The sequence below is a fragment of the Phasianus colchicus genome, chromosome 10, assembly GCF_987193195.1.
Source record: "Phasianus colchicus chromosome 10, bPhaCol1.hap1.1, whole genome shotgun sequence".
In the NCBI taxonomy this organism is placed as follows: domain Eukaryota; kingdom Metazoa; phylum Chordata; class Aves; order Galliformes; family Phasianidae; genus Phasianus; species Phasianus colchicus.
This window is the reverse complement of record NC_143445.1, coordinates 9,069,488-9,093,359: the sequence shown is the minus strand read 5'-3', so window position 1 is coordinate 9,093,359 and position 23,872 is coordinate 9,069,488. Positions and strand designations below refer to the sequence as shown.

General features: G+C 40.1%; 1 protein-coding gene across 1 annotated transcript; it reads left to right on the top strand.

Annotated features, from left to right (window-relative positions):
• The first annotated feature begins 207 nt into the window (after window positions 1-207).
• Window positions 208-23,872, top strand: WDFY1 (WD repeat and FYVE domain containing 1). Its single transcript, XM_031596382.2, has 12 exons — window positions 208-404; window positions 5,957-6,024; window positions 6,958-7,031; window positions 8,193-8,247; window positions 9,538-9,688; window positions 12,035-12,147; window positions 14,702-14,828; window positions 15,987-16,092; window positions 18,299-18,400; window positions 19,131-19,261; window positions 20,106-20,214; window positions 20,938-23,872. Exons 1-12 carry the CDS (start codon window positions 268-270, stop codon window positions 20,995-20,997), a joined length of 1,233 nt encoding a protein of 410 aa, XP_031452242.1. The 5' UTR covers window positions 208-267; the 3' UTR covers window positions 20,998-23,872.

Sequence of the window (23,872 nt, the reverse complement as noted above, 5' to 3'; positions counted from 1 at the left end):
TTCCCTCAGCCCGGCACAGGCTGAAGCGGAGGCCTGTCTCTCAGCGCCCTCTGGCGGCCGCGCTGCGGCACGGCACGTCTCGACGGAAGGCCTCGCTCCCTCAGCGCGGGCGGCCGGCGGCAGAGGCGCGCTCGCTCCTCTACTCGAGAGCGTACGGCCGCTGCGTCAGCGCGGGGCGTTGCGCCGCTACTCGGCACAGCTCGGCCGGGCGGGGCGGCGCGGCGCCGGGCGGTCCTCGCGCCGTCAGCTGAGGGGCGCCGCGCCAACATGGCGGCGGAGATTCACTCGCGGCCGCAGAGCAGCCGGCCCGTGCTGCTCAGCAAGGTGGAGGGGCACCAGGACGTGGTGAGCGCCGCGCTCCTCATCCCCAAGGAGGACGGCGTTATTACGGCCAGCGAGGACAGGTAGGACGCGGTCCGGCGCGCTCAGGCCCCGCGCGGGGCAGCGGGAGGCCGGGGCCGCTCCGGCGGGCGGGCGGCGGCCGAGGCGGGGGACGGGGACGGGGACGGGGAGGCCGCTGTCCGGGCAGCGCCCCGCACCGTGCCGGAGGCGCCCGGCCGTGAGTCCTCGTCAAATCACTGCAACTGCGCTCTGCCGGCGGCACGGCGCCCTGCCGGGGGACCTGCTGGGGCTGGAGGTTGTGAGGGCGTTAAGGAGAGCGGGAGGCTCCTTGTGAGTGAAACCGTCAGGTACCTGTGTTAAGGTTAACTAGGCTGTATCGTTAGGTTCGGAAGAACGACAGGAACGGCTGAGCAGCAGCGCAGCCTGATTTCGTTACCTTACTGTTAGCCAGGGCATCCAGGCAGGAGCGGGACAGGGTGAGTGCTGACTTGGCCTGGTTTAAATGAAATTCATCATTCCTCTGGTATTAAAGCAACAAACTGTGTACAGGACTCGTTACAACACACCTGCATGGATAATCGAAGCCCTGCCGTGCTCCTGATGTTCTCGGTCACCTGACTACGTGTATCTGCTATTAAAGAATGGGAAGCCACCGCAGTGTTTATTGAAACTGATTATCAGCATTTCTGAGAAATCTGAGTGCTGGTCTGTCTCCACATCTCTGAAGGTGGTGAGAATGTATTGTTCAGTGGCATGCTTGGAATTACTTGCTCACAAGTGCCAGCTGAGCTTTCTGGAAAGCAAGTACTTAGAAGTAGTTAAATTTGGCAAAAGGCAGACATAACAAGTAGCTTCTGCTTTTGGTTTCTATTTATTGTTTATGGAAAATAAAACCAAATCACAGTTCTCAAAGGGACTAGTTTAATTTATTTCCCTCTGTCTTTTTAATTTTCTTTACCCCATGAAGATCAGCACGTTTCATTCTTAAATGAGCTATCAATCACTGGGAGTGGAGTAAAAGCTCATTGTTGCATGCTAAAAGCTCGTGAGTTTGGGATAACTCAAGCTAAAGGTGTCCTTACATCATCTAAAGGCTATTTGATGTACTTGAAGTTAGGCTTCTGTTCCCAAAGAATATTATTTTGCAGATTGGGTGCCTGTTGTGATAGGCCTTCATAGATGTGCTCTGAAGCGGTAACTTCTGGTCCTGAGGGAATACCAGCATTAGGGTTATACCATCATCTTCTTAGTCTTCTTTCCCAAGCTTCCAGGGTGCTGGAAGCACTCAGCACAGCATTAGCAGGGTCTGAGGATTAAAGGCATGTGTGCTTCTCGAATTGTTCAATTGAATATTGAAATGTTATATGTTTTCATCATCTTAAACTGCAGAGTGTCATACTGCGCAAAGATGTAAGGGAAACATTGAGATTTGTGATCCTTCAGGAATGCAGGGAGCAGCACCTGCCTTCTCAGAGTTTGATTCTGCAGCTTAGTAGGGCTTCATAGGGTTCCAAATGCAATTTCCAGCCTGTAAAGAGGTAAACAGCTTTCTGCACTCGATAATCTCTATGTAAATTCATCAGGATTTAAATTCTGACTGTCTAAAGCAACAGTACACATTGCTATGGTTCAACAAAAGGCAGTCATTGCACCTTATTTGCAGCAAGCAGAGATGTTTGCATGCACTGAGTGGTTCTGGCTTTGGCTGAAAGATGGACTTGGTGTCTGCCCTTCTCACAGAAAAAAACTGTAATCTGCCTTAGACAGTAGGTTTGGGATGAGACCGAGCGATTTCTTCTTTATTCAACCTGTATGTACATGGGGTAGTTGGCTTTTGAGTGCTTAGATTACACTGATAAGGGCTGAGAATGCAGCTGCATCTTTATCTGGGCACGTTTTGATGTCAGTTAAGAGCTGTGTGAAGAGAGGCTGCTGTCTGCTTTGGCGTGCGTTAATTTCTGAGAGAAGTTTTGCACTTCTGAAGTTAAATTCTTTCAGTGAGGGAGCTTGCCAAGATCTTTAAGCTTTCAGACGCTGTTGTGCTGTATTGCCTTAATCAGAGGTACCTCCCACAGTACATCAAAGCCTACTCACTCACCTATCTTTCACCTGCAGTTTAGTGTATTACCAAATTTTTTACTCTTCTGTTTGTTCCATAAAAATGGGGCGTAGGTGTTAATGCTGCAGAACAGGCACTGTGAGCAAATACAGAGTTCAGGAAGCAAAGAGTTGCTATGTACAACCCCTTTGAGCTGTATACCAAAACGGTAGGGCCCAAGTATTTTTGATTAAACCTTAATAAGCTAAGGCTGGCAAGCATTTCAGAATACCAGTCGCAGGAATGTGCTTACAAGTTAGATAGTGAGGAAAACATCCTCTGTGCACGTTGTGGATTACCTTCATTAGAAGTGTTGGCGTTCTTTCTATTTCAGGTGTTATTTTCTACATTAAGAAATAATGGTTCTATTTTTATTCGATGATACAAAAAATACTGTAGCAGGTCTGTGAATACCAATAAAAATCCAGTCTGCTCTGAAGCCCAAAAAGAGGCAGGTATACCTGCAGGATTATCTTTGTTTTCAGTCGGGGAACTTACCATCTGTGAAGCTTTCTCAGAAGGTTCCTGTTAAGGACAATTACCTCAAGGCTCCTGCAGATATCTTGCCTGCCCCCAGCTCCCAGGCTGCCCCTGGAGCTGCTGGCAGCACGTTTCTCAGCCTGCTGTGGGTGAGGTCGTTGCTCACAGCTGGCTTGTGTGGCTTCTCAGGTCTGAGAAGGAGCGTGGGCTGCGTGGCTGTGGTGGTCAGATCTCTGCACTTGACCTTCATGTCCTTGTTCTCAGCAAACAAATGGCAGGATGTGTGTTTCCCAGCTGTAGCTGGGGATGCTGAGGGATAATAAGGTAATGTAGGGGCTCCTCGGTGAAGGTGAAGCTTCTGTATTGATAGCAATCTAACAGGCTCTGTAGAAATTCTAGCATACCTCAGTACTGGTGCTCTGTGACAGTCAGCAGCTGCCGTTGGATTGGAATTGCTGCTTAAATTGCTGCTTTTCTAGTGGGATTTGAATGTTGGTCAAAACTAATGCTTTAATGAGCAGAAATTGACAAAAAGCATCAGCTGCCTGCTTTGTCCTTGAACTGGCATTGCACTGTGGTTATACTAGATTCCTTATGCTGTTTTGGGAACACAGTCAATAGCAGTCTACATACTTTTATTTTATTTTGTCTGCCAGAAAAATGCAATCTTCTGTTCCTGCCAGAAAACCAACTGTTAGTGATTGATCTCAGGTAGAAAAGCAGTTGTTAGTGATATGGACGTCTTTGAAAGATGGGACTAGTGTAGTGGCATGGTACTTGTACAACCACTGTACAGCTGTTTGTACTGGGGCAAGTTGGGATTTGCCTGCTGATCTTTCACCACTTCTTTTTCCCTGACGTGCATTTGGCTTTAGAGGGCTGCATAAGTTGAATGTGCCACAAATGCTGTAGTAAAGCTGAAGGATTTTCTTCTCCCTGATCAACCCCCAGACGTTTTCTCCATCATTGTCAGGTGCTTATTTGTTCTGTTAATGAAACATTGGGAAGTAGAAAATCACTAGAAGTTGGTAAGGCCACATTTTGGCATTGCTTCAAGATGCTTTTGTGTTTTGCATTACTACGAAGCAAGCAAACAAAACCCCTTTGAATTGCTCTTTTATGAATAATATTCAATGTTAGGGGAGTTTACGGGCCTTAAAAAAAGAAAAATTCTTCCCATCACTCGCAAATATCCAAGTTTGTTGTAATTTAAAAGGTGTGTGTTTGTCTCTGACTGATCCTTAATGCATTTTGACGTTTTTACATCCATATTGAAACTACCTTCAAACAAACCTGTGTCTTTCTAGCCCTTAATAAGGAGCGCATGTAGAAAAGTGAGTAGCAGCCAGCTCTTTTCTGGTACTGAGCACAGGGCCCGTTCATAAAATAAAAACCAAGTTCTGGGCAGAGTGCTTAAGACTTGAATGACACCATGGTTCTCGTGTTAAAACAGTTTCATGGTAGAAGGAGGCTGTGAAAGTGGTATTACTGGGGAACTTGCTTAGTTCTTTAAGCTAGAACTGCTATTTCACAAATGAATTCTCCCAAGGAAAAGGAGACAGGCCCTAGCTATGGACCTGTAGGAGACAGAACTGAGAAGTGGGATCTTGACATGGGCTGTTAGTGAGCTGCTGTGAGGCAATCTCTTCAGATTTTGCTGAGAGCTTTATGTAATTAGATAGAAAGCTATCTAACTGCTTATCTTTGCAGGCATGAATTTAGTGAAATCTAAAATCTTACTTAAACTGAAGTAAGAAGCTTTCAGAAGTTAATTTTGCTGGCTTTGGCAACTGTTTGCTTAGACTCTTTAGGAAGCAACTGTATCATTAATTATAACTGTGGAAATCATGCTTCTCAGAAATGTGTTTAGAAAAAGCATATCCTTGCTTCCTTTGTGTGAATTCCAGGTCCAGTGCAATTGACCACAACACTGGGAGGAAACAAAGCTTACTGTGGAAAAATCAACAATGCATTATGTCAGTTGCTATAGTAACTCTTAGTCTGTTTAGTCTGTTTACAGCAAAAATAATTACTTGATTTTTGCTAGAAGTGGCAGGGTTGAATTAGAATGAGTGTAAGTTACCATCTGAGATGTTCAGAACAGTTCAGTTTGAGTATGGTAAAGCTGTTTAACTGCTTGAGAAAGCTGACCTCTGCTATAGCTGGCATTGGCAGGATGGATTGGTAAGGATGAGGTGGATGCACATTGCTGGGAAGTGGTGGCTGAAGTGTTAGCTTGTTGACTGTGAGGTAAATCCATAGCATGAGAGTGTGAATTAGAATAAGGAGGAAATGATAGTTTTTAAGAGACAATGTTAATGCAAAGTATTAAATGAACTGGAATAATATACATTTGTCACTGAAGATGGTGGAAAAGTGTATTTTCAAAAGCTGAAAATCTTAATTGTTTTGAGGCAATGTGTACTCAGCTGCAAAGATTTAATCTTTTAGAAGAGGGAAGTAGTACATTAAGGATGTAGGCATTGTCTGCTTTATTTTATGAGTAGTTTTTTAAAGGACAGCTCTTACAGGAATTACAAAATTAGAGTGCTACTTTTGCATCTTCAACCTGTTCTGAAAAGTTCTAGTCCTGATGCAAGATACTTGTTGTCTTCTACACTCTTGTTAAACTCTTACTAATGATCCAGTGTGGTTTAGCAAATCCATCCCTGATTTGAAGTCTCTTGAAATGGTTTTCAGGTACCTCTGTTTACACATATCTTAGTCTTCCATTTAGGAGTGGAAAAGTTGGATTTAAATAGTTACAAAGAAGACACAGTAGTTTGGAGAGGAAGTCTCGAAGTCTCAAGTAGACCTATAATAACTTTAACACTGTCTACATGCGTGCTCTTAATTTCTTAACGTAAATTCCCTTCAGGTGTGTCTGTTGTAGCATTGTGTTTAATTGATGATAACTTTCTACTTCATTGCTGATTCTCTTGTATCCCTGGAGCTGATATTTAAGTAACAAAGTAGTTCAGATGCAAGAGATGATGCACATACAACTGTCTTCTCCTCGCCCTTTCCACAACACAGAACAATACGAGTATGGCTGAAGAGAGACAGTGGACAATACTGGCCCAGCATCTATCACACCATGTCATGTAAGTAAAATGTTGGAGATGGTAAGTGATGGCCAAGTGTAGCATACTTCTTTCCTCAAGCACTGGATTCACTTGGTGACCTTTAATCTGGGAGCTTTGCAACAGCTCACTTTCAGACTTTAATTTGAAACTAGCTGTGTTCTGTTGTGAACCAGATCCTTCACCAGGTAAATTGCTGTGTGGATCTGCTGCTGAAGATGTCTCAAATGCTGGCAAATAGCTCACCAGCTGAATAGGTAAACTTTTCAAACTATTAATTGAAAGAATATTCTCTGCTCCCCAAGGTATATGTTTTTTATTACTTTTAAACATTTAGATAATTAAGAAAGTAGTATTGAGTAGCTGCTTCAGATCTTGAGTGTCAGTACTAGCATCTCACCTAGCATGAATGTTTCACTACAGGCTCTTTAACGTAGAATTCCTGCCTATGTACCTATCGTATATATAAAAAGACAGAATACAGTGATGAAGTAAATCATCAGTAAAATCAAAGATAGTCTTTGGAATGACAATTTCTGAACTAATTTGTATTCAAATATTAAATGAAGACCAAAGAATTGGTCTCCTTGATGTTCCGTGTCTTTTCAGCTGTAGACTGAGTAGCTTAGGATCTGGATTCTAAATGCCAACTGTAATCTTTTTGTTTTCCCGTTGGTCTGAACTACAGCAACTGTTCCATTTGTCAGTTCTCAAAATAGACTCTTCAGATTGAGCTCTAGAAAGGTTTTTACAGAATAAAGCATGTCTGTAGTAATGAATTTGTCCCAGATCACTGCAGTGTTCCAGAATGTCCTGTAGCTTTAAAACTCTAAATAAACTTCAGACAGTGTTTTCTGAGGATGTGAGAAGAAACGGTATTGGTTTAGAACCCTGTATTCCTCTTATAATTTTCAAGTTAAGCAACTTCAAGGGGCTTCTTTTTTTTTTTGACAGCTCCGTGTTCAGCCATGGCTTATCATCATGACAGCAGGCGAATATTTGTAGGCCAAGATAATGGAGCCATCATGGTAAGTTGCTTGACTTCTTTTCACTATGTGGATCAGAATTGCTTAACCACTCATCAGAATTGTCCGGGAGCATCAAGTGTTGCTGGCAGCTGATAATATGTTTTCTTTCCCTTCTTTTTGGAATGCAGTTACTAATAAATGGCTAAACTCCTTGACAGTTCACCTGAGTAGCATATTGGAGGATTGCAAAGAAGGATTTACCTGTCTAGATGTGAGCTAGCTAGCCTCAAGAAATCATTGAGGTATTAGTGTAGCGATGAGCCTGGATTATTATGCTTTGTGGGGAATTATTTCAAGGAATGTATTAAGTTGGGTCAAGTGCCCTGGGGGTACACTAACAGGGATTGTATGCAGCTAGCTTGCATCTGTTCAGAAGTATTGATCTCCCAGTATCTAGTCGCATGTGTCTCTGAACTGACTTACTGCAGGCATTTTCATCATGTTGAAATTTCAACTCTAGTCCTGCAGTAGGAGAGGCAGGGTTAGGTTCAGTGCATTATCTCTTTCATGCACAGAGAAAAGTATGTCTTTCTCTTAGAGAAGTAGTCTTTCTGGTTTGCTGTACACCAGTTGTAATTTCTTTTCTGCTCCTGGAGAGTGGGTACATACAGCAGAATAGAAAGCAAGTTTTTATTCTTCTCATCTTTCTTGGCAAAGGAGGGGAAGTCCCATGACTTTCAGATGTTTTAGTGGTTCCTCTTTGAAGATAAGGTCAAAAGAATAAGCGTTCTATAGGGAGACAGGGAATTAAATGAATATCAGAAATACAAATAGTTAACTATCACTAAGCTAAAACTTTAAAAATTTTGTATATTCTAATGGATCAAATAGAGAATACTCTCACTTAAATTTGTCTCTTTGTTATGAAGTCTCAGATCTTTAAGTCAAAAATACAGCAAGATGGAGTTCTGTTTGTTTCTGCTAGGGGCTAATGAGGTCTCATCTCATCCTATAGTATTTCCTCAGAAAATATTCTGTGGTAAAAATACATGTTAGTATAGTAACTGTAATTTGCAGCTGGCATATCAATGTGTTGTGCTTCGGCCTGAGGTAACTGCTGCGATGCAAATTCTGCTCTGTGAGATTATTGCTCTTTTTTTGTGTACCACTCATTCCAATGTCATTGCAACATCTTTGCTAAGAGTTCCACTTTGATTTTAGGAGTTTCATATTTCAGAGGACTTCAATAAGATGAACTTTGTGAAGACCTATCCAGGTAAACTGTTAACCAGTGTCTACAATAATGTACGTATGAAGGAGGGGCTTCTAAAATGCTTGAGAAACTGGGCAGCGTCAGAGATTTATGAAGTTCAAATACTCTTCCAGTTGTCACTTAGTTGGGAGTAACTACCATAAGATAAACATTGTTATTGAGTAATCTTCAGTCAGCTGAGTCTGAATTGCAGTCATTACCAGAGCTCAATGCATCATTAGCTTGCACATGTAATGAACCAGATCTAACGAGTTCAGATTTTACTCTTGAAGTGATGTAGCTGTACTGCATCAATGTGCAGGGTAAGAGCTTTCTAAAGGTGTGCGTTGATATTTGCAAGTTCCATTCTGTAAATACTGGACTAAATTACTACTAGCTAAAGGTGAGAGTCTCTGCCTTCTCTGTCCTTTGGGAGATCAGTAGGGGTGAAAAAGACCTTTTCACGTGGGAAATAGGAATTATTTTAGGGTTTATGAAGAGTAAATTTTCAGCATTTGTGCATCCTTAAAAGAAATATAAAACATGATTGCGGGTTAAAATTGGAATAATAATGTGGAGGGCCTGATGAAATTCTTTAAGAGCTGCAGATTATGTAGTGGTACAAAGTACAGTGTGTCTTATGACTCCCTGACACCAATAGAAGCAATGTTCTTGCATACAAGAACAAGGCCTTGTTCTTAAAGCAACAAGTCTCCCTTTATCCTAAAGTAGATGGCTTGTAAACTCATTCAATAGAATAGTTACATCTTAGAGGTCAGGAGAGAGTTCTTTCTAAAGCTCATCTAACTTCTTGCTTTGTGGTAGCATTCTAAACAAAACCAGTGGGATTTGGTTTGGGATTGGGTACCAGTTTGAATGCTATGGATTAGAGAGACTTTCAGGTGCTTAAAAGAATGAGTCTGAGTATAGATCCCCTGGGATCAGGTAAGAGGCACTTAAAACATTTAAGCTTTTTAGATGTACTACAGTATTCCCAATGAGTCCTTGCTTCCTAACTAGAGGAAGCTGGGGGTTTACCTGCTACTTAATCAGAGTATCTCAGGTATCTGGGTTGAACTCAACTCTTCCCTCTGTGGGAGAAAGGCTTAAGTCAGCTGACAAGCAAGTTTGATTCACTTAAGCTATTTATAAGGCATATACTGAACAGGACAATTCTAGCCTTTTAAATTAGCCTGTAGGCTATTATAACGTGATGCTATAACGTTGCTCAGATATCACCTTTGACCTCTGTCTGTCTGCAAAGAACGTGTCAATTTCTAGGAAAAACTAGCCAGAATCTTTTTCTTCCCACAGCTCATCAGAATCGAGTGTCTGCTATTACCTTCTGCCTGACATCAGAGTGGGTTATCAGCACTGGTCATGACAAGTGCATCAGCTGGATGTGTACCAGGAGTGGGAGTATGCTGGGGAGGCATTACTTCACCTCATGGGCTTCATGTCTACAGTATCCTTTGTAAATGATTGGTGCCCAGAAACTTGAAAACTACTGTTTGTTTAGCTCAATTTGTTCCTTCCTTTTTATCTAAAAAGCTGTTGTTGAAATCTCTTGCAAGTCTGCAAACCTTTACTTGATTTGATGTGATGTTAAATACTGCTGCTTCTGTGCTTCTGTTAGCTTTTGTTAGATTGTAGAGGGGATGTTGTGACCTTGAATTGTAGAAACGTTAATGTGTAGTAGTTCCTGATTTTGAGATGTTGGTTGCAGTGTTTTGTGGAAATGACTAGTAACTGTCTCTGCAGCTTGGCCTGTGTTCTTTCTGGTCATGTCACTCAGGACACCAATGCACGCTAGCGTCTGTTGAACAATCTGTAACCTACAAGTCAGATTGATACTTTATTCATTACTAATAGTAATTTGTCTGTGCAGTTTGCTTTTCTGCAAATTGCTTTTAACTGCAACGTTTGTAGCTTAAAAATTCTTACTGTCTTTTCAGCTGTGAGTACTTCAGGGTATTCTTTATGTAAAAGACACAGAAAACTAATAGTTCATATGTCAAAACTTCTGAACGTGGGTTTAAATTCCATGAATCCTAAAACTGTGCAGAGCCTGCTTTACTGACTGAAGAGCTGACAAAGCTGTGTTGTAGTTGTTTTGTTCGTTGTTGCTGTCTTTATTCCAGAAGTCAGGGTTTTATGTCCTGCAAACACACTGCTTGTCTTGGCCAAGTGTAACACAGAATTGGGTTAATACTGGTGTGTGTACTGTGTGACTAGCTCACAGAACACAGTCTGATGCTTCAGAGCCTCGCTGAATGCCATGGGTTTTCTGGTTAACACTACTGTAAATATTGGAACAGTTTATTATGAAGAGAAAAGCATATGACCTTTTCTATCAGGATCAAAGTAAATTTCCACTGAAGACTGTGGCATTTGAAAATACATTCAAATTGATCATGCCTTTAACTTTAGTTTGGAAGAACTGGCTTTCTGATGTGTATGCTAGTTGCTTGATTTAGATCTATTTTGATCTATCAGGAGAATCCCTGGTATTCATTTGTTAACAATCCTATATGTAAGCTTCTGAAAAACACAGCAGAGTGCCTCTTCTTTACTGGATTAACAGGGATTATGCTAGCATGAACTTCCAAGATGAGGAAAGAATCACACATTTGGGAACTTAATGGATTTGTTGAAAGTGACTCATTTGTCTCAAGATTTCAGTGGGCTTAAGTGATTTCAGAATGTTACTAGATTGCAAAACCTCTCCTTTTTTGCTTATGGTGGACTTCTTGGTACTCCGATTTCTTAAAATTAGTATTTTCTGTTATGGAGAATAGGCTACATTGCTAGCAGCTGCTTGTGGGTTTTTTTGTGTGTGGCTCCAAAAGCACAGGTGAGTTAATACACCACTCTTGGGTTATGTGGAATCAGATGTATGGGGTTTTTCTTAGTTTTTCTTTCCTGAATAGTGTACTTCTTCTAGATGTGGAAAACAGTTTGGTTCCATCCAGCTTCCTATCCTGTAGTTTTTGGAGACATTAGTTGCATAATAAGAAGAATGGAATATCTGAAAACTGTTGTGCTGCAAAGCATGTGACCCTCTTAACAGGTTCTATTAGGATGTATTATGGCTTTTGTGACAGTGTTTCATGGCAGAACCCCTTCTGAAATACTTTTCAGTCTTCAGTAGTGTGTTCAAGGACCTGCATCAGAAAGCTTGAAAGTGGAGAGCAGAGAACAAAATTAGACGATCTCTTATTTTCAGTAGCTAGAACAATGGGAATATGCTTCTACTTGTAAGGTAAACTAGCTGTGGATGGTCAACATCCTTGAATTTAGTTTTTCTGTTCTGGGGGTGCTAGCAGTGTAACATACTGGGAAACTGAGATTTTATAGGGGCAATTAGTAGGTCTAAATCTGAATAGCGCCCAGTGATCATTGGAATAATTCTGCTGGTAGCTCTGTAATACAACAAGTAGCCTAAAGCATCTCTTGTGGAAGATCACAAGTATCACATGTTCTGTAAACATGTGCTAGAACTGGTTTAAATCTACTTAGATTATCTTAAATGATGGGATGGATTACCTCATGGCTTCTCTAATAATGACTTATGTCATTTCCAGTACTAGTTACTTGCTTATGTATGGAAGGGTGAGAAGAGAGAAACGAAAAGTATTAAGCTAATGCAGCTTCCAGCCCTCTTAGATGTAGTTATGTAAATATTTATCCAGCGTACTAAAATGTTCTTTTCCAATTTGTTTTGACTTTGTAACTGATGCGTATGTTCTATGTTTCAATCTCTTAAAATACTTTTAAGAACAAATGAGGTTTCTCCTTGATTGATGTTCAGATATGATTATGAAACTCGGTATGCATTTGTTGGTGATTATTCTGGACAGATCACTCTCCTGAAGCTTGAGCAGAACACATGCTCGATTATCACAACACTCAAAGGGCATGAAGGTAAAGTAACTCTTTCTCTTGATTCCAAGTGACTCAGGTTATAATGCCTTATTGTAAATCAGGATGAGACATTTGGTTGGATATGCAGCTCCTAAGGATACATATTGCATGAACAACAGGAAATTTTCAAGGCTGCACAAGTTAACTACTTCTTAAAGAACAGATGCATCCTTGCTGTAGGGAAGTCTTAGTCCTGTATACATTTAGACGTACTTTCATTGTAGATGAGAAAATAAAGGTAAACATGCATTCAGTTAAATGCAACTTATCCACTAGATGGCCACCTTTAAAAACTTTAGTCTCCGTAATGCTGAAGAGAAAGAACTAGAATGTGTTGCTTTTTCTTTTTTTTTTTTCCCCTTTTTTTCCCCCTGCAGATCTAGTGTTAATATAATACTTAAAAGTAGCTTGAGCAAGCCCAAATCTAGATACTGAAAAGCTGTTTAATTCTTTCCAGTGAGGTCCCTCCTGCTCTGGTCATTCAATTATGAGATTTGAGTTTGTGGTTTCCTGTGTTCAGCAGAAGCTAAGTTATATGCAAGAGGTTTTGAGAGCCTTCTAGAGCTTGTCTAGTCAAAGACAAATGTCTCATCTTATGTAGTATAGCTGAAGCCCTTATCAGATGAAGAACATGAAGAACCAAATAGTCTGTAACATGATATGGAGCCATCATCTGCAGTAATGAGTAAGGCAAGAATGCAAACTTACAGAAGGAACATATAGTTTACTGACTTGCTGAGGGAAATAAGGCAGTAACTACTGTGATACTGACAACTTTCAGTATCAGCTGACTAACTTGCATTTGTGAAGGGGTGAATTTACATGGTCATGAGTATCTGGCCCATTTGAAAAGGCCATCTTTTCTAATAGCTGTAAGTATAGAGTAGATTTTGCTAAAGCTTTGTAGACTCCTGCTTTGCAGGTGACTGTGAAATGACAAAGTTGGCTTTGAGTAGGAAAGGCAAATTGGAATGTTTCAAATGATAAATGCGTCTTCTGCTGTCAGTTTCACTTGCTTCAGTTAAGTGCAAAATAATCCTCCTGGCCCTGCTTTACCTCCTCCGAATGTTTTGTAGCAGTCTGTATTCAAATGCACCTCCTTGATAGATGGTATTGTTAGTTTGGAAGCAGCATGTCTGGATGCCACAATGCTAATTCTGTCTGTTGAGCTGCAGTGAGCTTTTAAGCACTGTTTGCATGGCAGACAATTTTGACTTATATATAAATTACTTAAGAGTACTGTGGTCCTCAAAACTAAGAACTGATCTAGTATAAAAGCTGGTTAAACTAGAGAGACTGAAACAGGTTTTTCTTATGTTAACGTAATTTGAGCTCTTCCACTTTTTTCCTCCTTCTTAAAGCAAAACAGGTTGTGTAGCCTACTTCCCAGGTGTCTGTGTATTATCCCCTGGGCCAGGTAACTCTAAACCTGAGTGGCAGCTGGTTCTCTGAACTATGCGTGCTAGACTTCAGAGGTCTTACTTAGACTTGTTTCTTTTCCAGTGCTTGCTTTAACTGTGACTTTGTAAGCAAGCACTGTTTACTTTGCAATTTAAATGGCTTTAGAGTTTATCCCAAAAGACAACTTCCAGAATTGTCTGTACTCGATAGGCCACTCTGTGTAATGCTGAAAATAACATTTAAATTGCCTTGTATGGAACAGGTGGTCACTGTTCTCTGAGATAACTACTCCCAGATGGGTCAGTCTGAAAATGATAATGGTCCTAAGAGCGACAAGACAGTTCTCTTGCTGCAGAGAGCTGAAAGGAAATGTTTTGGGCTATAATTACTTTTCATCTTGCTATCAGACTAACAAGACTTGATAACAACTGAGCAATGGAAGAGTGCTTTAGTTAAAGAGAAGGATGTCTGTAAGTGGGGAAAAAAAAGTTCCCGCAACCGCAAAAGTGTAGGTGGCGTTAGTGACAAAATTACTACTTCTGTCTCCTACCATATTACTGTGCATATCGGATTTAGTTTGACTTGTGTGGCTGGATGACTGAATTGTTCATCTGAATAAGGAGAGGTACAATCAGGTTGGGCCTTCTGAAAGTGGTTTTGTAGTTCAGTACAGTGTCCGAATTTGCTGACAGACTCCCACTGAAGCGGTCACTTAGTTTCTTATTCCAACTATTTTCAAAAGTAGTTATGTAAAGGGCTTGGTTTACCTATAAATATTGTGCACTGAGTCTGTAACTACTCAGTGAGCACCTTACTCTATTCTGGGTACTATTTTCTGCTAGGAAAGCTTTAACACTTCTCACCTTTCAGAGACCACATAACAACCTGCCAGCTCTTAAAACCATGCAGACAAATACAAGGGACAGAAAACTGATAACTCTCAAACTTTCTGAAATATGCTTTGCTTCTAACATTTTTCTTCAGAATGGTTTTGTTCTGTCATCAGTCTTTGCCTCTCTAGCAAGACTACATCTTGCATGCTGACCTTTGCCTTAAGGCTTTCAATATTTGCTACTGTACTAAGGGAGAATGTCAGGTTTCACTTTAATAGCACTTATTCCCTTAGACCTAACTTCAGAATGTTCTTTCATAGGAAGTATTACTTCCCTGTGGTGGGATCCTGTTCAACGACTGCTCTTCTCGGGTGCCTCTGATCACAGCATTATCATGTGGGATATTGGTGGAAGGAAAGGAAGAACGTTGCTGCTCCAGGGCCATCAGTATGTAATGGTGTTTTGTCTCTTCTGAATGTTCTGTAACAAACAAACAGTGGTAGGAAGACTAAATAGCATGGCAAAATATTTAAATCTTTGTGAATAACAAAGAGAACTTTTTGCATAACTGAAGATATCCAAGGGAAAGAAGGATAACCAGTACTAGGAAAGCGCTTACTGATAACATTTTTTTTGTCAGGCTTGGTGCTTCTAAACCATGGATAATAAGAATGTGATAGAAAAGTAGTCTTCAATCACATTGCTTGAACTTTTACATAAAGTTGTATGCTTCTGTATTGTAAACACTTAACTGAGTTACTTGTGAGGATCTGTAAGGTGATAAACTAAATTACTGGAGTGGATCTCTAGATTTCATAAAAGCATGTCTCCACTGTTCTGTGGCTTATGTAATTGCCTGTATTTAGTCAGTATTTTTAGAGGGACAACACTATCTAGCTGCTTGTCTTAAATCTAAGGCCTTAATTCAATCTGACAGGCAGTTCGCCATTGAAGATATGTTCTACTTAGAAATGCAGTGGTTATAGAGACCTTTATGTTTCAAGATGGTTTATGTTTCAAGATGTATTCGGATAGTGCATGTTCTCCTCTTGTGTATTTTGTAGATACCTCTGTCCACCTTTGATCAAGACTCTAGGCCTTAGTCCTAGAACTGTTGTTAAATCTTGAGGATTTAGTTTTATGACTAAAGAACTGATAATAGAGTATTGGTTACAAAAGTGTAACTGGCGTCAGTGACTGGAGGACTTTATACTGCTGTTACTGCTGCGTCATGTATCCTGGTGAAGACTAATAACATTATTAGTTTCTCATTTAGCATCTCACTTAGCATCAAACTTCATACTGAATGGGAAAGTAATTGCACTCTGCTCACTGTCAGTGCTTTCTGCCAGCAAATGTTAATTATGGAGCTGTACCTCTGGTATTCTGGTCAAGCCTGTAACAACACTGTTCTCGTGAACATCCTGATGCTAGAGTAGTGCTTATGTGGCAGCATCAATTCACTCATCAGCATAGCTCTATGTAGACTTAGCAAAAAGTGTTTGGAAATCAGTTTTGGCTTTCTAGGTAAATTTACAATGATAAATCAGGCTTTTCTGGGAAACTAAGCTTGATTTAAATGCCTACGGATGTGCTCTGTTTCAGTGACAAGGTGCAGGCCATCTGTTACATTCAGCTGACACGGCAGCTAGTATCTTGCTCAGCTGATGGAGGAATTGCGGTTTGGAACATGGATATCAGCCGAGAAGAGGTAAGATATGCTCTAGGTAAAAGACATATTTTGGTTTTTCCTCTTTGGAGGCTGACATGGCTTTTCTTAATCTGTTACCCTGTCTGTTTTCCTTGTGCTGCCTGAAACTTTCAGACTGAACAATGTTTTTAAAACCTGCTCAGTTTTAGTGGCTGTCATACTACGTTGTAATGGGTAGATGTGCAGGACAGGCTTGGGACTGCTCAGTTTCCCATATCAATGAGACATGTTGAGCCTGGAATGGCTACAGCCCTTACTGCTGTAACACTCTAAAGTAGGCAGGCCCTTTGCAGTATAGAAACAAATGGACTGTACTTCAGAAGTCTTGAACTAAGTTCTCAGCTGATGTCAAAGCATATAAAGAAATGATGTTGATTTTGAGATGCAAGTCAAAATGTAGAGATTAAGTCCAGAGTGTGTGTGTTTGTTTATTAAAGACCTCAGAGCACGCCAACTGAACCTGCCATCCACATTCTCTCTACTTCAATTCATGTTCATCATAGGAACTGAAAAGATACATGTTACTGCTACCTTTCATTACCATATGAGTTAGTGTTGGTTGTTCCCATAAGGTGTATTTAAGGTTCAGCCTTCCCTATCCTGTTGCTTTTTTGATCTACACTGGCACACTGAATGCTGTATGTGATGGTGCTGACATTTTTAGCATAAAAATGTCTCTTCAGAACTTCTAGAGTATTAGTGACTTCATGCATGTTTATGATTACAAGCAATTGACTTATTATACAATTAGGAAAACGAGATGCGGCCATTTCTCTTCTGGATTAAGACAGCTCCTAACAATAGACAATTTTAACACAATTAAAAGAATGCAGTTACCTTAGAACAGCTGTGATGTTTCAGAACTCGTTGGAAAAACATAACCAAGCCTAATCCAAAAGCAAAGAAATGAAATGTTTGTAGGATGCTGAATGTGCTGCCTTTAAAGGATTAGCTGATGAGTCATGTTATGTGGTATCTTTAAATATGCAGTAGGGCACATCAGATTAAAAGACAAAGTTTTTTGTTCAGAAGGAATGGTAACTCCACTGCCAGCTGTACCTATTGATCTTGGGCAGTTCTAACTGTATGTTAGTAGTAGTGATCACAGTCTTGTGGCCTACTTAGTGCCTGAAAATAAAATAAGAAGAATAAGAAGAGATCCTGCCCTTCTGTTGCAGAGAGCTAGGAAGTTAAACTGGTATCTTTTTAAAAACAGCATTAATTGAAAACAGCTATTGTAAGTAACAGAAGCAATGTGAAAATTTCCCTTGGTGGAGTGAGAATTTATTTCCTCTGTTTTCCTTCCTACCCCCCAGTTCCCACACTGGACATTTTACCATCCTTTACAGTATTTTCCACTAGCATGGTGAAAGGGCAGGGATGCAGTCAAGGTTGAAGGTCTACAAACTGGACATTTGGTATTAATAAATGTTTATGGTGAGATGGTGCAGCTGACAGTGTTACTGTTTTATTACTATTAGTAATGGATGTAAGTGAACTGAAGATAGATGGTCATGTTTGTTCCAGCTTTCTTGCTGTCCGGTTTCAGGGAGAGTTCCCCCATTGGGTGCTTAAAGTTGTACGTGTTATACATGTTCCAGTTCAAGTGCTAGAAAAATTCTTGACTCTCATTCTATCCCTTAAAGTACCCAAGTGTGTTGAAATGTGTGAAAGCCCTGTTTTCATTTGGCATAGTTCATTTATGTCAAGAAAATTATGTGCTGGTAGGAGAAATGCTTAATAAAAATGTGGACAGGATGGCAAATGCATATGATTTCATAATTATTTTAAACTCTGAACCTAAGGAAGCAAAAAAGATCACTGCTTCAAGAATTTACTTCTGGAATTCCCTGTAGGGAGGAGCATGACAGCCTTGTAGCTGTTAGAACTTAGATTACACAAGGCATTGGAAATTGTCTAAGCAGCCAAAGCTGCAGTCTTTGAGTGTTTGAATTTATTTTTTTATCGCATGCAGCTTTGGGATTAAAAAGTGTAGGAGATGTGTAACTCTTGGTAACAAACTGTAGGACTTAAGATTCTGTTTGTGTTTTGTACTAACTTCCTTGTACTGTACTCAAGGTAATCTACTGTGTTAGTATCCAGAGCTGAGATGGCACTTTTCCAAGTAAAACTTCGCTGTGGGTTCTTAAAACAAACTTCCTTGGCTGAGAGAATTCTGATTGCTTTCATGTCTTTTGTTTTATAGGCTCCTCAGTGGCTAGAAAGTGATTCCTGTCAGAAGTGTGAACAACCGTTCTTCTGGAATATAAAGCAAATGTGGGACACAAAGACATTAGGGTTGAGACAGGTGAGATCACTCATTTGAGTGTTTAGCTGTACTTTAACACTTAAGCAAAAAGCAAACAGAAAATCACTAACACAGTTAGATCTTGGTATTTTTGGTATTTTTGCTGCTTTGAAGTGAGTGTTTATTGAGAGCTCACAGCTTCTGGGTAATGCTAAGAAATTTTCTAATTCTATGAGAAGTGTTGCATCAAACTTGTAGCACTGGTCAAAGAAGGCTGTGCTGGGAGTCCTTAATTGGGTTTCTCTGAATTATTCAGTTCACTGGAGCTGTGGACAGATATTAAGTGTTGTGTAAAGTAACACACAGTTCCCCATAACTGAGCAAACTGCAACCTATTATGTTGTGGAGTACCCAGTTCAGTGAAGCAGTGGTGGCCCTTCTCTTACTGGACAACAGTGTGAAACATATCCAGATAGCTTTGTATCTGGAGGGTCTAGACAGACATTGAGGCACTGTGTTTCTGGCTTTCTTGGACTTGTATTTCCTTGGATGGCAGTCCGACCCTTTCTCCTCTGCTCTCATAAGATTGTGAAAGAAGAGATGAGCAGGAAAGATGCAGAGGTAAACCTACTGGTGGCAAGAAAGCCATTTAGAACTCCAGAGTGCTTGGTTTGAGCTTAAAAGAACTGAAGGCTTCCTTACATGTTGTTACTCAACAAACATTCGATAAAATGATCAAGTGGTACAATGCAATGATTTTTTGGTTTGTCTTTTGTTTTCTTCCGTGAAGCATCACTGCAGAAAATGTGGGCAAGCAGTATGTGGCAAGTGCAGTACCAAACGGTCAAGTTACCCAATCATGGGATTTGAGTTCCAGGTCCGTGTCTGTGATTCCTGTTTTGAGTCAATCAAGGATGAAGAGTGAGTATTAAGGAGTAATAATTCAAGTGATGCTGCTGAGGTGCTGAAACTATTGTGCTTGCTATCCATCTTCACATAGTGTTATGCAAATATGCTAAGATGACTCTCTACTAATAGGCTGCCTTTGCTTTGGGCACTCAAAGCAGTATAATGGCAGAGATTCCTCAAGTATCTTTGCAAGTGGAGTTAGACCAGATGTGGTATTAAAGCTCTTATATCCAGATTATTCTTATTCATGAGCTCAGATCTAGGGTTGAAACAAATTCATCTCTATTTCTTTGTAGATAAGGGCTATTGATTGCACTTAAAATTGCTAAATGGGTGGTTGATAATGCATCACAGATGCCAGACTGTGTATGCATCAGTTTATGTATACTTATTGAAAAGTGTTTCTTCAACAGTGTTTTCACAGCCTAACATTATTTTCCTATGCTAGCAAATTGGGTTAGACATCATTTACTGTCTCATTAGGCAGAGTTGTGAAGGAGCGCTCTTTTTATCTTGTTAAAATTTTTGAAAAGGAGATGCTGTGCCCTACCTTACTCACAGTAGTCAGCGGCTAAAAATGTAATGAGAAAGAATACTGTTTACTTAAGTTATTTCCCACTTCTGCTCTAGCATTTTTAACAGTCAGGCAGGGAAAGTCAGGAATTGTCACACCCGTATAACTAATTATACAAGCAGTGCTTTAACATGACTCAGTGATTCAATTCTGTCCCCTTTAATATGGCACTGCAGTTCTCTGGACTTAAAGATTTTTCTTGGAAGTTCATTTTCCAGTTCTGTAATGGTGCCATTAGACTTCATCTCATGGCTCAGGTTTGTTTGAACTGTTCTGTTGCAGCCGTACTTCCCTGGCAACCTTTCATGAAGGAAAGCACAACATTTCACACATGTCCATGGACATCTCCAGAGGACTAATGGTCACTTGTGGGAGTGATCGGATTGTGAAGGTATTCAAGTCCCTCTTTCCTCCATCCATTAGAGAAATTTAGTAGAGAACTGACGTTTGTATTTACATTTTTCTTTCCAATGACTGTTGCTATAAAGCTAACTGTTCTGTGTAGCAAGAATCAGATTTGCTGCAGGCTGTCCTTTGTGCAACCGAACAAGGAAATTAAAAGTCCACTGTATAGAGTCTAGCTGTCAGAAATGTTTAACACTGGTGTCTTCTGGACAACAAAGCAGGTGTCAGCAGTAGCAGAATCTGCTAGTGGTCTTAAAGATGTAGACGTGATAAAAAGTGCAAGCTCTGAGCTTCCTGGCTTCTTTCTTGGAGCGTTGCCACTAAAAGCCCTGTTTATGAAACAGTGACTTGGAAATCAGACTGATGTAGAATCTTGTTATGTTTAAATTATGCATCCCCCATGCTAGCCAGAACCCAAGACTCTTCCAGGTTGTCCCTGTTGTTTTCTAAGTATGTTTATATCAAACTGCATAGCGCAGTTTTTTTAGACCAGACCTCCAGAGAACTGCTAGAAGATAGATTTTTCTGAGACTGAAGTTTGGCAGTTGGTTTGTAAGGGTGGTATACCTCCTTGTCCTCCTCAAATCCAATTTAAACAGGATTTACTGTCTCATGTCCAGAGAAGTCTTTGTCTGCTTCTGTGCCTGTTAGAGAAATATCTTTTAGGTCTTATTGTTGCTATATAATTCTCCACGTTATTTTCTTCTAGATCTGGGACATGACGCCAGTAGTTGGTTGCAGCCTTGCAACTGGCTTCTCTTCACGTTGATCTAATACCTGACAGGTTTATGCACCTTATGTACAGCAATATGCATCCAATGAGTGGAATCCTTCTTAAGAATATTACCGCAAACACTGGTTGCTTGATTCTTCTCCTGCTGCTGTTCCAGGACGGACAGTCACCTCTATAGAGCACAGCTTTTCTGTTGGGCTCACCAGGAAATCTCCTTGGTGCGGAAGTGCAGTTTCACAACCTCTTGGACTAATGTAAAATGGCTTACCTGCAATATGACACCTTGATGAAAGGACCTGTTGTTACTTGATTTATATGTAGTGTTAACAATGTGCTATCTCTGCTGATATATCTTGTACAGATACTTTGTAGCTTAAACTTATCAGAGTAAAATGAGTATAGTACATTCAGTTTGTTCAAGTAGTAAAATAACTTATTCTCTCTTCCAAAAAGCAATTCTGTATAAATACTTTTGAGCAGTCACTGTTTATACTGCCTCCAAAAGGTATGTTGGTTATTCCTATGGAAGGAGGAAATACTTCAAAGTGGCAGGTAGCTTCTTTCAGATGAGATAGTAAGAGAACCTTTGAGCATACAAGATTTCCTTTGTTGACTTCCTTGTAGTGTTTGTCTTCAAATTCAGTCACCAGTGAAATCACTTCTGTGGGACAGCTGTTTAGGTAGTTGGTAATTCTTCAAACACTTCTAGGTTCTTAAGTAGAGTTTTAGCATAGCTAACAAACTTCTGTAGGTCTTACTAAAATGTGCAGCCCAGCTACTCTACTTTAAAGACAGGCCACTGGGATGAGCCGTATGCTTTGACAATTCTGTAATGCTGTTAGAATGGGAAGCTAAGTAAATCTGCCTTGTTAAATGTTATGGCTAAGAAAAAATGGCCAGCTAAGTCTTAGAGACTTTTTCCTGTGGAAAGGCTGATTTTTCTTTAATGGTAGGTAGCCTGTCTCTGCTAAAATGCAGCATACATTTAAATACTGCCTTGGTGTTGCCTAAAACTGATAAATACTGAGACTTTCCAAAGCAGTAGGTACTGAGATACAGAACGGCTGCTGTTTTTTGCCCTGCACCCGAGTCTGTTAATTCTAAGATCTGTATCGATCGTTCCTGATGTTAAAGCCGAGAAGTATGAAGAGGAACTGGGAGGCTTTAAAAACTGTATTTGGCATATACAGGAAGTAACTGAGATTAGTAATAAATTGGTCTGTCAATAGTATTAATTTCCTACTTCTGAGTACTGAAAAGAGAACTTTAGAAGCTTGGATCACATATCAGAGTTCAAAGATTAGAGCTGTTTAGATTTCTCTGAAAATAGGTGCATATTTGTGAAGACAAAATGTGGGTAGGTCAGCTGGCCCAGAGTAGATAGCATTGTACAGCTGTCAAAAGAAGCTGGCAATTTTTGGCAGAGGACTAGAAGGTTAGATTGACTTTAATGCAGCAATGATCAAGTGGTGCTATGAGTGTTAGTGAACTCAAGTCCTGGTTGTCTAACTTGATGCTAATAATCTGCATCGGACCATGCTATAGGCTAAAGTATATGAAGATCATGGTGTAAGTAATAAACCATGATTCTCTTCTGTTTTAAGCCTGAAATGCTGATAGTCTTCAAAAGGGCATTAAAATCCAGAATATGGTAGTTACTGTTATCTTGGATCTGGCTTTGTCTACCTTTCCCTGGCCCTTCTCCAGAAGTTTTGCTAGCAGTCATTTAATTTGCCAGGTGTGTTAAGCCAATGAAAAATAAACAATTCTGTCTTTTGTGTCAATCCCCAAAATTATCTTGCCTTCAATTTAGGATTTAGCACTTGTCAAACTGATCTAATTCATCCCTTGATACATGCTGTATAGCTTACATTTTTTGGTAAAGGTTTATTTCTTCTTATTGAGAGTAAAGTGGCTTGTACTAGAAAAAATTACAGCTTTCTGCTATGAAGGCCTTCACCCTTGTAACTCAGGAAGAAAGCTGAGTGTTTGAAGGGAGTAAGTAAGCCCCAGTAACACTCTGCATTCACTTTCAGACTTCTTCCTATCTGATTTTGGAAGAGAATGGCAGTCTTCTTCCTTGCAGGGTGTAAGGCAGAACATTGATTAATGGATAGAGTTGTTTAAGATTCTACCGTGCTGTGGTAAGGAGGATCTAGGGTTGTGTGCTAAGCTGGAAGCTTAGTGTAGATGTGGGATGAATAGGGTTTTTTTTGTTTTCTTTTTAAACCAAGCATTCTGAAACTCTTACACCAATTATACTGAAGTGTAATAACTCCTTTGCAGCCAATACTCCTGAGCTTCAGCTTTTTTTAGTTCTGATTAGTCAACATTTCCCAAATCAGCATGCAGCTCCCTCCTCTTTTTTGTGAATACTTCCACTTCTTGACAACCACTTATCTTACATTAAGGTTTTGACACTAGATAATATATTCTCTACTACTTATTCTTAAACCTAAGGAATCTATTTTCTATAATTGATATACTTAAATATAGTGTCAGTTCAGATATAGCAAGACAATTATGGCTGCTAAGTCATTAGTCATTTAAATATACTCTTGGTGTTAAACAAATAATGCTTACAAACCACTAAAGAGATGGTGTTTTGGTTTATAAACAAATCTTTTGAATACACATACTCTCTCATGAAACTGAACATACTTCCAACTATGTCAGCTCAAGTGTGCAATTACTGAAAAAGCTTGATTTGAAGCTTTACTAATATTGCTTGTATAACCTCTTTCATTGGGGGCAGGGAAGGGGAGCAAAGGATATTAGTATGTGCTCAGTCTTTACTAGTTGTATTTCTGTACTCTGCATATTTAAGCAATGCTAGATAAATCCGTCCCTTGCTCCTTCTTGTCTGTTTTTTAAAACTTTGATTACATGTACAATAAAATATTTCTTGATA